Source organism: Pelophylax lessonae (assembly GCF_965119305.1).
Source record: "Pelophylax lessonae genome assembly, chromosome: 3".
Taxonomy (NCBI): Eukaryota; Metazoa; Chordata; class Amphibia; order Anura; family Ranidae; genus Pelophylax; species Pelophylax lessonae.
The window spans coordinates 30,397,822-30,414,551 of record NC_138770.1 but is presented as its reverse complement, the minus strand read 5'-3'; the positions used below and the strand labels follow the sequence as shown (position 1 = coordinate 30,414,551).

At 46.5% G+C, this 16,730-nt stretch overlaps 5 protein-coding genes across 5 annotated transcripts in view; 3 read left to right on the top strand and 2 right to left on the bottom strand.

The window, feature by feature from the left end:
* Positions 1 to 16,730, bottom strand: part of LOC309550684 (uncharacterized protein) — a 1,024,308-nt gene that overhangs the window by 576,981 nt on the left and 430,597 nt on the right. The gene's annotated exons all lie outside the window — the stretch shown is intronic.
* Positions 1 to 16,730, top strand: part of LOC309550755 (uncharacterized protein) — a 318,095-nt gene that overhangs the window by 114,517 nt on the left and 186,848 nt on the right. The window lies entirely within an intron of this gene.
* LOC309550736 (uncharacterized protein) overlaps positions 1 to 16,730 on the top strand; it is an 851,482-nt gene that overhangs the window by 721,047 nt on the left and 113,705 nt on the right. The gene's annotated exons all lie outside the window — the stretch shown is intronic.
* Positions 1 to 16,730, bottom strand: part of LOC309550715 (uncharacterized protein) — a 523,380-nt gene that overhangs the window by 410,983 nt on the left and 95,667 nt on the right. The gene's annotated exons all lie outside the window — the stretch shown is intronic.
* LOC309549873 (uncharacterized protein) overlaps positions 1,126 to 16,730 on the top strand; it is a gene marked incomplete at both ends in the record, with an annotated part of 66,123 nt that continues 50,518 nt past the window's right edge. The window contains one exon of the mRNA XM_082250368.1: positions 1,126 to 1,249. Coding sequence (XP_082106494.1) covers positions 1,126 to 1,249 — 124 coding nt within the window. The remainder of the gene's footprint in view (positions 1,250 to 16,730) is intronic.

Genomic DNA, 16,730 nt, shown 5'->3' with positions numbered 1-16,730 from the left:
GCCTTATCACTTTACCCTCAGAGACCTTTGAATGTAATAACCTGGTGTCGGCAGGCAGTCATGCTCCTATTGTTGATGAGCTATTGGAGGCAGAGGTGGCCAAGGGTTTTGTAATTGGTCCTTTCGTCTTATCACCATTTTACATGTGGAGGGTTAGCCCTATCGGTGTGTGGTGAAGGGGAAATTTTCTAATAAATATTGTTTAATTTATGATTTGTCCGCTCATCATTCGTCGCACATTCCAAGCCTTAATTCACTCATTCCATCGCAAGAATTCTCTCTCAAATACTCATCAGTGGATCTGGCCATTCAGTGCATCCTGCAGTTAGGCAGGGGTACGTGGTTATCCAAAGCGGATATTTCTGACGCTTTCAAATTGCTCCCCATCAAACCGGCCCTCTGGCAATGGCATGGTATCAAATGGGGTAAGCCTTACTATTTTGCCACCAAATTGACTTTTGGGTCCAAGAGCAGCCCTTGGTTGTTTGATACCTTTGCCCAGGCACTTCATTGGATACTGGTCAATTGCAAAGATTGTCAGAGCGTCATCCATTATCTGGACGATTTCCTGTTATTAGAAAGACCTGGTCAGCTGCCTAGGGATCTTCAATCCCTAACGGAACTTTTTTCTGACCTGAATGTCCCCATGGCTGCCCATAAAGTAGATGGTCCTTCCAATATACAACAAATAGATGGGTATGCTGGCGCTCCCAGGACTGATGACAATGGGCACTTTGAAATCACTGGTCTTGAATAGTCATAATGAACAATGTCAAGTTTATTTAAAATCACTTGAAAACGATAAAAATGATGAAAATCACTGTAAATGACTATTCAAGACCAGTGATTTCAAAGTGCCCATTGTCATCAGTCCTGGGAGCGCCAGCATACCCATCTATTTGTTGTATGTTTTGTTTCTCAGTCAGGATCTGGGCATTGGGTTGGCTGCAACCCTGACATGACTCTTAGCCTTTTGGCTAAAATCGGTCCACCCCATTTCACTTTGGGACCCCTGAACATCTGTCCTTCAGCGCCAGGATCTGTTTGTATGTATTTGGTCCTTCCAATAGCATTTCGTTTTAACGCATAACTCTCGATACCAATCTTATGCTTGCCAGCTTGCCCATGGAGAAACTTGTCAGAATTTGTCAGGTCATTCGCAAGTTTGTTCGGTCCCCGGTCTGTTCCAAAAAAGAGTTACAGTCTCTTTTGGGGATGCTTAATTTCACGATGAGAATTATTCCACAGGGTAGATCTTTTGTTTCTAGGTTATTGGCTCTCCTGCCCCTGCAGTAGGATGCTGACTCGCTGATGAGTTTGCAAGCTGATGCATGAGCTGATTTGCTCATGTGGGGCCAGTTTCTATGCGAATGGAATGGTATTTCCATGTTAATTCCTCAACCTACAACTAGGTCCCCTAGAGTGTTTTCAGATGCCACAGCCTCAGTAGGTTTTGCGGCCATTTGTGAGCGTCAATGGCTGGCAAGTCGTTGGCCCCCAGAAGTGTTCAACATTCCCAGTTTTGCTCAGACTTCAGCTTTGTTCGAAATCTACCCAACACTTGCTGCAGCAGTCACATGGGGCCCTGGTTGGTCTGGCAACACTGTGATTTTCTTTACTGATAATTTTGGCTACAGCCGAAATTATCAATAGGGGTAGATCTGGGTCGCTAATCATCATGTCCTTTATGCGCAGGTTGACATGGTTAGGTCTTACTTACAAATTTCATTTCCTTGGTGAATTTATCAGTGGTAACGACAACATTGCAGCAGACGCCTTATCTCGTTTTAATTTCCCACAATTTTTCTTACAGCATCCAGAAGCAGATCCGGTAGCTATGATGGAACCACCTTTTTCCCTACTGATCATGGATTAGTCGCACTCTGGGCCCAGGCGGTTGACCTGGTTAATATTTCGTTAGCCAGAAACACAATCAAAGCTTACACTGCAGGTTGGAAGACTTTTGTCAAGTTCATGTCCCTATACCCTTGCAGTTCCCCTGGGGATGTCAAATATGTGATGACTTTCGCTGCCTATTGCCATAGTGTATTGTTCCTATCGTTCAATACTATCAAGTTATATCTCTCAGGTAATCAGCATTTCAGGTCCCTGCAGGATCCTGGCAGTCCTTCCATTTTTGCAGCCCACCCCCTTAAAGCTATGTTAAGGGGTATTCAGAAAACTCAGGGGCAATCACGTTTAACACGTTTACCAGTTACTGGTCAGGTCTTCAGAGGCATGTCAGACATGCTGTCCCATTCCCCGTTTGGTGTAGGTCCCAGTTTAGTTCTCAAAGCAGCCATTTATTTAAGTTTCTTGGTCTCCTCAGACCCGGGGAGGTGTCCCAGGCCAGTTGTCATGCACCTGTGCTACTCAAAGGCAGTCTCACTCGGTACCCCGACCATTTTTCTCTGCAACTTCCCAGCAATAAAACAGGCAGAGGAGCCAGGGATTTGTAGTGAATTATTACAGAACTAAAGTAGCTGGTGCCTAGTAGTTGTGTTTGACCTACTCGTCAAAGAATTTGCAGCTGCTCCCCTTAACAGTCCATTACTTCCTTTCCCAACACGTCCTCTCACCTCCGAGCAGTTCATTTCTCACGTTAGGATTTTGTTAACGGATTTAGGTTTAAACCCGAAACACTTTTCAGGACATTCTTTTAGGAGCGGTGCAGCGTCCGCAGCCTCCAAACAGGGGGTTCCTTCACGCATCATCAAATATATGGGACGCTGGAATTCCTCCTGTTACAGTCGATATATACCAGAACCCCACACCAAAGTCATAAGGGCATTGTTCATGTTATCCTGTCATTAAGCATTTTCCCTCATACCTACTCTGGTGTTTTTTGCCCTCTTTTAGGTATACTGACCAGCACGACTTTGGCACACCTCAGGTCATGGTAGTTAGTTATCGCATTAATCATTGAAGACTCAGACTACAAGTTGGAAGGCGGGCCATTGTTGGCCAGCCTGTATTTGTAGGAGGAGTCTGGGGGGTATATATTCCTCCTCCTCTGGCAGACACATGTTTGGGTGTTTGCTTCTGCTTCTCTCCCACCCATATCCCACCCTTTTTTTCTATTTCAGACACTTGTATACTTAGAGTATGCCGAGTATGCCCTCTTTTATGTTTACTGACCAGCACAACTTTGACACACCTCAGGTCGTGGTAGTTACGGTTATCGCATTAATCATTGAAGACTGAGACTACAAAGATTTTATAACACTTACATTAGCCGAAGATAAACAGACACTGAATTCCTTAGTGTTAGCGGCCGCCTGCAGTGCGGACCGCGAGTAGTGACGGCACGGCTTCTCCAACCTGACGCGTTTCCCCTTAGAAGGTGTCAACTGAGATTGGAGGACAGCATGCGCCGTCACTTCCGCCCTTATATTTCAATCAAGGATTGCAGCTTCTGGTGTCTGCAACATAATACCGAATGCCGAAACGGAATCCATATCCTGTTAACACCACTTTCCCTCAATCTAAATTGGTAACTATATTAACAGCGCCAAATATTAAAATATGGACCACAATCACTAATAATGATAAAATATATAAGATGATTGGGAACTTAATATTTAACCGGAGGATTTTCCTGCTTAACGTTCAGGCCACTTTTTGCAACTTGGCATTGCGTGACTTTAACTGACAATCGCGCGGTCATGCAACGCCGTACCCAAACAAAATTTACGTCCTTTTTTTCCCCACAAACAGATCTTCCTTTTGGTGGTATTTGATCACCTCTGTGCTTTTCATTTTTTGCGATGTTAATAAAAAAAGAGCGAAAATTTTGCAAAAAAATTGACATTTTCTACTTTGACAGTTAAAAAATATCCAATATTTTCAATTTTTGTCATATATTTAGGCCAAAATATATTTAGCTACATGTCTTTGACAAAAACATTCTCAATGAGCGTATTTTTAACCGCTTTAGGACCAGAAGATTTTACCCCATTCCTGACCAGGCTATATTTTGCGATTCGGCACTGCGTTAATTTAATGGACAATTGCGCGGTCATGCGACGCTGTACCCAAATTAAATTTATGTCCTTTTTTTCCCCCACAAATAGAGCTTTCTTTTGGTGGTATTTGATCACCTGTGAAACTTTATTAATTTTTGAAAAAAAGAGCGACAATTTAAAAAAAAAAAACAATATTTTTTACATTCTGATATATATATATATATATATACAGTGTATATATATATATATATATATATATATATATATATAATATATATTCCCAAAAAAAATATAAATCAAAATTTTTTAACATTCTTAGGCCAATTTGTTTTCTGCTACATATTTTTGGTAAAAAAAAAAAATCGCAATAAGCGTATTTTGATTGGTTTGCACAAAAGTTATTGCGTTTACTAACTACGGGAAAGATTTGTCATTTTTATTGTTTATTTTTTTTTTTTACTAGTAATGGCGGTGATCTGCAATTTTTTTTTTTTTGGATTGCGACATTGCGGCAGACAGATCGGACCCCTAACTGACATTTTTGACACTTTTGGAGGTACCAGTGACATTACTTCAGTAATCAGTGCTATAAATATGCACTGTTACTGTAATAATGACACTGGCAGGGAAGGGGTTAACACTGTGGGTGATCAAGGGGTTAAATGTGTGCCTCATGCTTACTGACGTGTGTGGGGGGGGGGGGGGGGACTGTGTGACACAGATCGCAGGTTGAACTATGCTGAATCCTGTGATCTGTGACTGTCTGTCACATAGGAGATTCGCCTGCTATGTTTACACAAGCGGGCGGATTTCCTCACTCGATCCCCGACGATTGGGGAAGAGCAGAGGTGATCACCGCCTCTCCTCCCCTGTGACTGAATACAGCGTGAGGGAGCCTCCGGCGGCGCACAAGCACCGCCGAGAGAGGGGAGAGTCTGGTGACATAGGTCTACGTCGCCAGACCTTATCAAGTCACTTTGCCGCAGTACTGCCAATGTGAGCAGTCGACAAGTGGTTAAATAGTACCACACAGTAATTGTCCCAAAACGTCACTAAAATAAAACGAAGCCCACTGTTGAACCGGAAGCGCCCTTCTTCCATTACAGCCTGACATAAGCATCTCAAAGAACACATGCAGGATGGAACAACGGGGACAAACCTATTAAAAATGAATACAAATGTGTATGGATAATCTGATGTATAAAATTAAGAGTTCAAGAAGGTATGGAGATGCAACTAATGTCATGATCATATTTATGCTCACTTTATATTTAATGCACCTTATACTTTTTTCATCTCTTGTATCATGTCTGCAGTCTCTGACCATCTCCTGTATCATGTCTGCAGTCTCTGACCATCTCCTGTACCATGTCTGCAGTCTCTGACCATCTCCTGTATCATGTCTGCAGTCTCTGACGATCTCTTGTACCCTGTCTGCAGTCTCTGACCATCTCCTGTACCATGTCTGCAGTCTCTGACCATCTCCTGTATTATGTCTGCAGTCTCTGACCATCTCCTGTATTATGTCTGCATTCTCTGACCATCTCCTGTATTATGTCTGCAATCTCTGACCATCTCCTGTACTATGTCTGCAGTCTCTGACCATCTCCTGTATTATGTCTGCAGTCTCTGACCATCTCCTGTACCCTGTCTGCAGTCTCTGACCATCTCCTGTATCATGTCTGCAATCTCTGACCATCTCCTGTACTATGTCTGCAGTCTCTGACCATCTCCTGTATTATGTCTGCAGTCTCTGACCATCTCCTGTATTATGTCTGCAGTCTCTGACCATCTCCTGTATTATGTCTGCATTCTCTGACCATCTCCTGTATTATGTCTGCAGTCTCTGACCATCTCCTGTACCACGTCTGCAGTCTCTGACCATCTCCTGTATCATGTCTGCAGTCTCTGACCATCCCCTCTATTATGTCTGCATTCTCTGACCATCCCCTGTACCATGTCTGCAGTCTCTGACTGTCTCCTGTATTATGTCTGCATTCTCTGACCCTCTCCTGTATTATGTCTGCAGTCTCTGACCCTCTCCTGTATTATGTCTGCAGTCTCTGACCCTCTCCCGTATTATGTCTGCAGTCTCTGACCATCTCCTGTACCATGTCTGCAGTCTCTGACCATCTCTTGTACCCTGTCTGCAGTCTCTGACCATCTCCTGTACCCTGTCTGCAGTCTCTGACCATCTCCTGTATCATGTCTGCAGTCTCTGACCATCTCCTGTACCCTGTCTGCAGTCTCTGACCATCTCCTGTATCATGTCTGCAGTCTCTGACCATCTCCTGTATCATGTCTGCAGTCTCTGACCATCTCCTGTATTATGTCTGCATTCTCTGACCATCTCCTGTATTATGTCTGCAGTCTCTGACCATCTCCTGTACCATGTCTGCAGTCTCTGACCATCTCCTGTATCATGTCTGCAGTCTCTGACCCTCTCCTGTATTATGTCTGCAGTCTCTGACCATCCCCTGTAGTATGTCTGCAGTCTCTGACCCTCTCCTGTATTATGTCTGCAGTCTCTGACCCTCTCCCGTATTATGTCTGCAGTCTCTGACCATCTCCTGTATCATGTCTGCAGTCTCTGACCATCTCTTGTACCCTGTCTGCAGTCTCTGACCATCTCCTGTACCCTGTCTGCAGTCTCTGACCATCTCCTGTATCATGTCTGCAATCTCTGACCATCTCCTGTATCATGTCTGCAGTCTCTGACCATCTCCTGTATTATGTCTGCAGTCTCTGACCATCTCCTGTATTATGTCTGCATTCTCTGACCATCTCCTGTATTATGTCTGCAATCTCTGACCATCTCCTGTACTATGTCTGCAGTCTCTGACCATCTCCTGTATTATGTCTGCAGTCTCTGACCATCTCCTGTACCCTGTCTGCAGTCTCTGACCATCTCCTGTATCATGTCTGCAATCTCTGACCATCTCCTGTACTATGTCTGCAGTCTCTGACCATCTCCTGTATTATGTCTGCAGTCTCTGACCATCTCCTGTATTATGTCTGCATTCTCTGACCATCTCCTGTATTATGTCTGCAGTCTCTGACCATCTCCTGTACCACGTCTGCAGTCTCTGACCATCTCCTGTATCATGTCTGCAGTCTCTGACCATCCCCTCTATTATGTCTGCATTCTCTGACCATCCCCTGTACCATGTCTGCAGTCTCTGACTGTCTCCTGTATTATGTCTGCATTCTCTGACCCTCTCCTGTATTATGTCTGCATTCTCTGACCATCTCCTGTATTATGTCTGCAGTCTCTGACCCTCTCCTGTATTATGTCTGCAGTCTCTGACCCTCTCCCGTATTATGTCTGCAGTCTCTGACCATCTCCTGTACCATGTCTGCAGTCTCTGACCATCTCTTGTACCCTGTCTGCAGTCTCTGACCATCTCCTGTACCCTGTCTGCAGTCTCTGACCATCTCCTGTATCATGTCTGCAGTCTCTGACCATCTCCTGTACCCTGTCTGCAGTCTCTGACCATCTCCTGTATCATGTCTGCAGTCTCTGACCATCTCCTGTATCATGTCTGCAGTCTCTGACCATCTCCTGTATTATGTCTGCAGTCTCTGACCATCTCCTGTACCATGTCTGCAGTCTCTGACCATCTCCTGTATCATGTCTGCAGTCTCTGACCCTCTCCTGTATTATGTCTGCAGTCTCTGACCCTCTCCTGTATTATGTCTGCAGTCTCTGACCCTCTCCCGTATTATGTCTGCAGTCTCTGACCATCTCCTGTATCATGTCTGCAGTCTCTGACGATCTCTTGTACCCTGTCTGCAGTCTCTGACCATCTCCTGTACCCTGTCTGCAGTCTCTGACCATCTCCTGTACCCTGTCTGCAGTCTCTGACCATCTCCTGTATCATGTCTGCAATCTCTGATCATCTCCTGTATCATGTCTGCAGTCTCTGACCATCTCCTGTATTATGTCTGCAGTCTCTGACCATCTCCTGTATTATGTCTGCATTCTCTGACCATCTCCTGTATTATGTCTGCAATCTCTGACCATCTCCTGTACTATGTCTGCAGTCTCTGACCATCTCCTGTATTATGTCTGCAGTCTCTGACCATCTCCTGTACCCTGTCTGCAGTCTCTGACCATCTCCTGTATCATGTCTGCAATCTCTGACCATCTCCTGTACTATGTCTGCAGTCTCTGACCATCTCCTGTATTATGTCTGCAGTCTCTGACCATCTCCTGTATTATGTCTGCAGTCTCTGACCATCTCCTGTACCACGTCTGCAGTCTCTGACCATCTCCTGTATCATGTCTGCAGTCTCTGACCATCCCCTCTATTATGTCTGCATTCTCTGACCATCCCCTGTACCATGTCTGCAGTCTCTGACTGTCTCCTGTATTATGTCTGCATTCTCTGACCCTCTCCTGTATTATGTCTGCAGTCTCTGACCCTCTCCTGTATTATGTCTGCAGTCTCTGACCCTCTCCCGTATTATGTCTGCAGTCTCTGACCATCTCCTGTACCATGTCTGCAGTCTCTGACCATCTCTTGTACCCTGTCTGCAGTCTCTGACCATCTCCTGTACCCTGTCTGCAGTCTCTGACCATCTCCTGTATCATGTCTGCAGTCTCTGACCATCTCCTGTACCCTGTCTGCAGTCTCTGACCATCTCCTGTATCATGTCTGCAGTCTCTGACCATCTCCTGTATCATGTCTGCAGTCTCTGACCATCTCCTGTATTATGTCTGCATTCTCTGACCATCTCCTGTATTATGTCTGCAGTCTCTGACCATCTCCTGTACCATGTCTGCAGTCTCTGACCATCTCCTGTATCATGTCTGCAGTCTCTGACCCTCTCCTGTATTATGTCTGCAGTCTCTGACCATCCCCTGTAGTATGTCTGCAGTCTCTGACCCTCTCCTGTATTATGTCTGCAGTCTCTGACCCTCTCCCGTATTATGTCTGCAGTCTCTGACCATCTCCTGTATCATGTCTGCAGTCTCTGACCATCTCTTGTACCCTGTCTGCAGTCTCTGACCATCTCCTGTACCCTGTCTGCAGTCTCTGACCATCTCCTGTATCATGTCTGCAATCTCTGACCATCTCCTGTATCATGTCTGCAGTCTCTGACCATCTCCTGTATTATGTCTGCAGTCTCTGACCATCTCCTGTATTATGTCTGCATTCTCTGACCATCTCCTGTATTATGTCTGCAATCTCTGACCATCTCCTGTACTATGTCTGCAGTCTCTGACCATCTCCTGTATTATGTCTGCAGTCTCTGACCATCTCCTGTACCCTGTCTGCAGTCTCTGACCATCTCCTGTATCATGTCTGCAATCTCTGACCATCTCCTGTACTATGTCTGCAGTCTCTGACCATCTCCTGTATTATGTCTGCAGTCTCTGACCATCTCCTGTATTATGTCTGCATTCTCTGACCATCTCCTGTATTATGTCTGCAGTCTCTGACCATCTCCTGTACCACGTCTGCAGTCTCTGACCATCTCCTGTATCATGTCTGCAGTCTCTGACCATCCCCTCTATTATGTCTGCATTCTCTGACCATCCCCTGTACCATGTCTGCAGTCTCTGACTGTCTCCTGTATTATGTCTGCATTCTCTGACCCTCTCCTGTATTATGTCTGCATTCTCTGACCATCTCCTGTATTATGTCTGCAGTCTCTGACCCTCTCCTGTATTATGTCTGCAGTCTCTGACCCTCTCCCGTATTATGTCTGCAGTCTCTGACCATCTCCTGTACCATGTCTGCAGTCTCTGACCATCTCTTGTACCCTGTCTGCAGTCTCTGACCATCTCCTGTACCCTGTCTGCAGTCTCTGACCATCTCCTGTATCATGTCTGCAGTCTCTGACCATCTCCTGTACCCTGTCTGCAGTCTCTGACCATCTCCTGTATCATGTCTGCAGTCTCTGACCATCTCCTGTATCATGTCTGCAGTCTCTGACCATCTCCTGTATTATATCTGCATTCTCTGACCATCTCCTGTATTATGTCTGCAGTCTCTGACCATCTCCTGTACCATGTCTGCAGTCTCTGACCATCTCCTGTATCATGTCTGCAGTCTCTGACCCTCTCCTGTATTATGTCTGCAGTCTCTGACCATCCCCTGTAGTATGTCTGCAGTCTCTGACCCTCTCCTGTATTATGTCTGCAGTCTCTGACCCTCTCCCGTATTATGTCTGCAGTCTCTGACCATCTCCTGTATCATGTCTGCAGTCTCTGACCATCTCTTGTACCCTGTCTGCAGTCTCTGACCATCTCCTGTACCCTGTCTGCAGTCTCTGACCATCTCCTGTATCATGTCTGCAATCTCTGACCATCTCCTGTATCATGTCTGCAGTCTCTGACCATCTCCTGTATTATGTCTGCAGTCTCTGACCATCTCCTGTATTATGTCTGCATTCTCTGACCATCTCCTGTATTATGTCTGCAATCTCTGACCATCTCCTGTACTATGTCTGCAGTCTCTGACCATCTCCTGTATTATGTCTGCAGTCTCTGACCATCTCCTGTACCCTGTCTGCAGTCTCTGACCATCTCCTGTATCATGTCTGCAATCTCTGACCATCTCCTGTACTATGTCTGCAGTCTCTGACCATCTCCTGTATTATGTCTGCAGTCTCTGACCATCTCCTGTATTATGTCTGCATTCTCTGACCATCTCCTGTATTATGTCTGCAGTCTCTGACCATCTCCTGTAACACGTCTGCAGTCTCTGACCATCTCCTGTATCATGTCTGCAGTCTCTGACCATCCCCTCTATTATGTCTGCATTCTCTGACCATCCCCTGTACCATGTCTGCAGTCTCTGACTGTCTCCTGTATTATGTCTGCATTCTCTGACCCTCTCCTGTATTATGTCTGCATTCTCTGACCATCTCCTGTATTATGTCTGCAGTCTCTGACCCTCTCCTGTATTATGTCTGCAGTCTCTGACCCTCTCCCGTATTATGTCTGCAGTCTCTGACCATCTCCTGTACCATGTCTGCAGTCTCTGACCATCTCTTGTACCCTGTCTGCAGTCTCTGACCATCTCCTGTACCCTGTCTGCAGTCTCTGACCATCTCTTGTATCATGTCTGCAGTCTCTGACCATCTCCTGTATCATGTCTGCAGTCTCTGACCATCTCCTGTATCATGTCTGCATTCTCTGACCATCTCCTGTATCATGTCTGCAGTCTCTGACCATCTCCTGTACCATGTCTGCAGTCTCTGACCATCTCCTGTATCATGTCTGCAGTCTCTGACCATCTCCTGTATCATGTCTGCAGTCTCTGACCATCTCCTGTATCATGTCTGCAGTCTCTGACTGTCTCCTGTATTATGTCTACATTCTCTGACCCTCTCCTGTATTATGTCTGCATTCTCTGACCATCTCCTGTATTATGTCTGCAGTCTCTGACCCTCTCCTGTATTATGTCTGTAGTCTCTGACCCTCTCCCGTATTATGTCTGCAGTCTCTGACCATCTCCTGTACCATGTCTGCAGTCTCTGACCATCTCCTGTATCATGTCTGCAGTCTCTGACCATCTCCTGTATTATGTCTGCAGTCTCTGACCATCTCCTGTATTATGTCTGCATTCTCTGACCATCTCCTGTATTATGTCTGCAATCTCTGACCATCTCCTGTACTATGTCTGCAGTCTCTGACCATCTCCTGTATTATGTCTGCAGTCTCTGACCATCTCCTGTACCCTGTCTGCAGTCTCTGACCATCTCCTGTATCATGTCTGCAATCTCTGACCATCTCCTGTACTATGTCTGCAGTCTCTGACCATCTCCTGTATTATGTCTGCAGTCTCTGACCATCTCCTGTATTATGTCTGCATTCTCTGACCATCTCCTGTATTATGTCTGCAGTCTCTGACCATCTCCTGTACCACGTCTGCAGTCTCTGACCATCTCCTGTATCATGTCTGCAGTCTCTGACCATCCCCTCTATTATGTCTGCATTCTCTGACCATCCCCTGTACCATGTCTGCAGTCTCTGACTGTCTCCTGTATTATGTCTGCATTCTCTGACCCTCTCCTGTATTATGTCTGCAGTCTCTGACCCTCTCCTGTATTATGTCTGCAGTCTCTGACCCTCTCCCGTATTATGTCTGCAGTCTCTGACCATCTCCTGTACCATGTCTGCAGTCTCTGACCATCTCTTGTACCCTGTCTGCAGTCTCTGACCATCTCCTGTACCCTGTCTGCAGTCTCTGACCATCTCCTGTATCATGTCTGCAGTCTCTGACCATCTCCTGTACCCTGTCTGCAGTCTCTGACCATCTCCTGTATCATGTCTGCAGTCTCTGACCATCTCCTGTATCATGTCTGCAGTCTCTGACCATCTCCTGTATTATGTCTGCATTCTCTGACCATCTCCTATATTATGTCTGCAGTCTCTGACCATCTCCTGTACCATGTCTGCAGTCTCTGACCATCTCCTGTATCATGTCTGCAGTCTCTGACCCTCTCCTGTATTATGTCTGCAGTCTCTGACCATCCCCTGTAGTATGTCTGCAGTCTCTGACCCTCTCCTGTATTATGTCTGCAGTCTCTGACCCTCTCCCGTATTATGTCTGCAGTCTCTGACCATCTCCTGTATCATGTCTGCAGTCTCTGACGATCTCTTGTACCCTGTCTGCAGTCTCTGACCATCTCCTGTACCCTGTCTGCAGTCTCTGACCATCTCCTGTATCATGTCTGCAATCTCTGACCATCTCCTGTATCATGTCTGCAGTCTCTGACCATCTCCTGTATTATGTCTGCAGTCTCTGACCATCTCCTGTATTATGTCTGCATTCTCTGACCATCTCCTGTATTATGTCTGCAATCTCTGACCATCTCCTGTACTATGTCTGCAGTCTCTGACCATCTCCTGTATTATGTCTGCAGTCTCTGACCATCTCCTGTACCCTGTCTGCAGTCTCTGACCATCTCCTGTATCATGTCTGCAATCTCTGACCATCTCCTGTACTATGTCTGCAGTCTCTGACCATCTCCTGTATTATGTCTGCAGTCTCTGACCATCTCCTGTATTATGTCTGCAGTCTCTGACCATCTCCTGTACCACGTCTGCAGTCTCTGACCATCTCCTGTATCATGTCTGCAGTCTCTGACCATCCCCTCTATTATGTCTGCATTCTCTGACCATCCCCTGTACCATGTCTGCAGTCTCTGACTGTCTCCTGTATTATGTCTGCATTCTCTGACCCTCTCCTGTATTATGTCTGCAGTCTCTGACCCTCTCCTGTATTATGTCTGCAGTCTCTGACCCTCTCCCGTATTATGTCTGCAGTCTCTGACCATCTCCTGTACCATGTCTGCAGTCTCTGACCATCTCTTGTACCCTGTCTGCAGTCTCTGACCATCTCCTGTACCCTGTCTGCAGTCTCTGACCATCTCCTGTATCATGTCTGCAGTCTCTGACCATCTCCTGTACCCTGTCTGCAGTCTCTGACCATCTCCTGTATCATGTCTGCAGTCTCTGACCATCTCCTGTATCATGTCTGCAGTCTCTGACCATCTCCTGTATTATGTCTGCATTCTCTGACCATCTCCTGTATTATGTCTGCAGTCTCTGACCATCTCCTGTACCATGTCTGCAGTCTCTGACCATCTCCTGTATCATGTCTGCAGTCTCTGACCCTCTCCTGTATTATGTCTGCAGTCTCTGACCATCCCCTGTAGTATGTCTGCAGTCTCTGACCCTCTCCTGTATTATGTCTGCAGTCTCTGACCCTCTCCCGTATTATGTCTGCAGTCTCTGACCATCTCCTGTATCATGTCTGCAGTCTCTGACCATCTCTTGTACCCTGTCTGCAGTCTCTGACCATCTCCTGTACCCTGTCTGCAGTCTCTGACCATCTCCTGTATCATGTCTGCAATCTCTGATCATCTCCTGTATCATGTCTGCAGTCTCTGACCATCTCCTGTATTATGTCTGCAGTCTCTGACCATCTCCTGTATTATGTCTGCATTCTCTGACCATCTCCTGTATTATGTCTGCAATCTCTGACCATCTCCTGTACTATGTCTGCAGTCTCTGACCATCTCCTGTATTATGTCTGCAGTCTCTGACCATCTCCTGTACCCTGTCTGCAGTCTCTGACCATCTCCTGTATCATGTCTGCAATCTCTGACCATCTCCTGTACTATGTCTGCAGTCTCTGACCATCTCCTGTATTATGTCTGCAGTCTCTGACCATCTCCTGTATTATGTCTGCAGTCTCTGACCATCTCCTGTACCACGTCTGCAGTCTCTGACCATCTCCTGTATCATGTCTGCAGTCTCTGACCATCCCCTCTATTATGTCTGCATTCTCTGACCATCCCCTGTACCATGTCTGCAGTCTCTGACTGTCTCCTGTATTATGTCTGCATTCTCTGACCCTCTCCTGTATTATGTCTGCAGTCTCTGACCCTCTCCTGTATTATGTCTGCAGTCTCTGACCCTCTCCCGTATTATGTCTGCAGTCTCTGACCATCTCCTGTACCATGTCTGCAGTCTCTGACCATCTCTTGTACCCTGTCTGCAGTCTCTGACCATCTCCTGTACCCTGTCTGCAGTCTCTGACCATCTCCTGTATCATGTCTGCAGTCTCTGACCATCTCCTGTACCCTGTCTGCAGTCTCTGACCATCTCCTGTATCATGTCTGCAGTCTCTGACCATCTCCTGTATCATGTCTGCAGTCTCTGACCATCTCCTGTATTATGTCTGCATTCTCTGACCATCTCCTGTATTATGTCTGCAGTCTCTGACCATCTCCTGTACCATGTCTGCAGTCTCTGACCATCTCCTGTATCATGTCTGCAGTCTCTGACCCTCTCCTGTATTATGTCTGCAGTCTCTGACCATCCCCTGTAGTATGTCTGCAGTCTCTGACCCTCTCCTGTATTATGTCTGCAGTCTCTGACCCTCTCCCGTATTATGTCTGCAGTCTCTGACCATCTCCTGTATCATGTCTGCAGTCTCTGACCATCTCTTGTACCCTGTCTGCAGTCTCTGACCATCTCCTGTACCCTGTCTGCAGTCTCTGACCATCTCCTGTACCCTGTCTGCAGTCTCTGACCATCTCCTGTATCATGTCTGCAATCTCTGACCATCTCCTGTACTATGTCTGCAGTCTCTGACCATCTCCTGTATTATGTCTGCAGTCTCTGACCATCTCCTGTATTATGTCTGCATTCTCTGACCATCTCCTGTATTATGTCTGCAGTCTCTGACCATCTCCTGTACCACGTCTGCAGTCTCTGACCATCTCCTGTATCATGTCTGCAGTCTCTGACCATCCCCTCTATTATGTCTGCATTCTCTGACCATCCCCTGTACCATGTCTGCAGTCTCTGACTGTCTCCTGTATTATGTCTGCATTCTCTGACCCTCTCCTGTATTATGTCTGCATTCTCTGACCATCTCCTGTATTATGTCTGCAGTCTCTGACCCTCTCCTGTATTATGTCTGCAGTCTCTGACCCTCTCCCGTATTATGTCTGCAGTCTCTGACCATCTCCTGTACCATGTCAGCAGTCTCTGACCATCTCTTGTACCCTGTCTGCAGTCTCTGACCATCTCCTGTACCCTGTCTGCAGTCTCTGACCATCTCCTGTATCATGTCTGCAGTCTCTGACCATCTCCTGTACCCTGTCTGCAGTCTCTGACCATCTCCTGTATCATGTCTGCAGTCTCTGACCATCTCCTGTATCATGTCTGCAGTCTCTGACCATCTCCTGTATTATGTCTGCATTCTCTGACCATCTCCTGTATTATGTCTGCAGTCTCTGACCATCTCCTGTACCATGTCTGCAGTCTCTGACCATCTCCTGTATCATGTCTGCAGTCTCTGACCCTCTCCTGTATTATGTCTGCAGTCTCTGACCATCCCCTGTAGTATGTCTGCAGTCTCTGACCCTCTCCTGTATTATGTCTGCAGTCTCTGACCCTCTCCCGTATTATGTCTGCAGTCTCTGACCATCTCCTGTATCATGTCTGCAGTCTCTGACCATCTCCTGTATCATGTCTGCAGTCTCTGACCATCTCTTGTACCCTGTCTGCAGTCTCTGACCATCTCCTGTACCCTGTCTGCAGTCTCTGACCATCTCCTGTATCATGTCTGCAATCTCTGACCATCTCCTGTATCATGTCTGCAGTCTCTGACCATCTCCTGTATTATGTCTGCAGTCTCTGACCATCTCCTGTATTATGTCTGCATTCTCTGACCATCTCCTGTATTATGTCTGCAATCTCTGACCATCTTCTGTACTATGTCTGCAGTCTCTGACCATCTCCTGTATTATGTCTGCAGTCTCTGACCATCTCCTGTACCCTGTCTGCAGTCTCTGACCATCTCCTGTATCATGTCTGCAATCTCTGACCATCTCCTGTACTATGTCTGCAGTCTCTGACCATCTCCTGTATTATGTCTGCAGTCTCTGACCATCTCCTGTATTATGTCTGCAGTCTCTGACCATCTCCTGTACCACGTCTGCAGTCTCTGACCATCTCCTGTATCATGTCTGCAGTCTCTGACCATCCCCTCTATTATGTCTGCATTCTCTGACCATCCCCTGTACCATGTCTGCAGTCTCTGACTGTCTCCTGTATTATGTCTGCATTCTCTGACCCTCTCCTGTATTATGTCTGCAGTCTCTGACCCTCTCCTGTATTATGTCTGCAGTCTCTGACCCTCTCCCGTATTATGTCTGCAGTCTCTGACCATCTCCTGTACCATGTCTGCAGTCTCTGACCATCTCTTGTACCCTGTCTGCAGTCTCTGACCA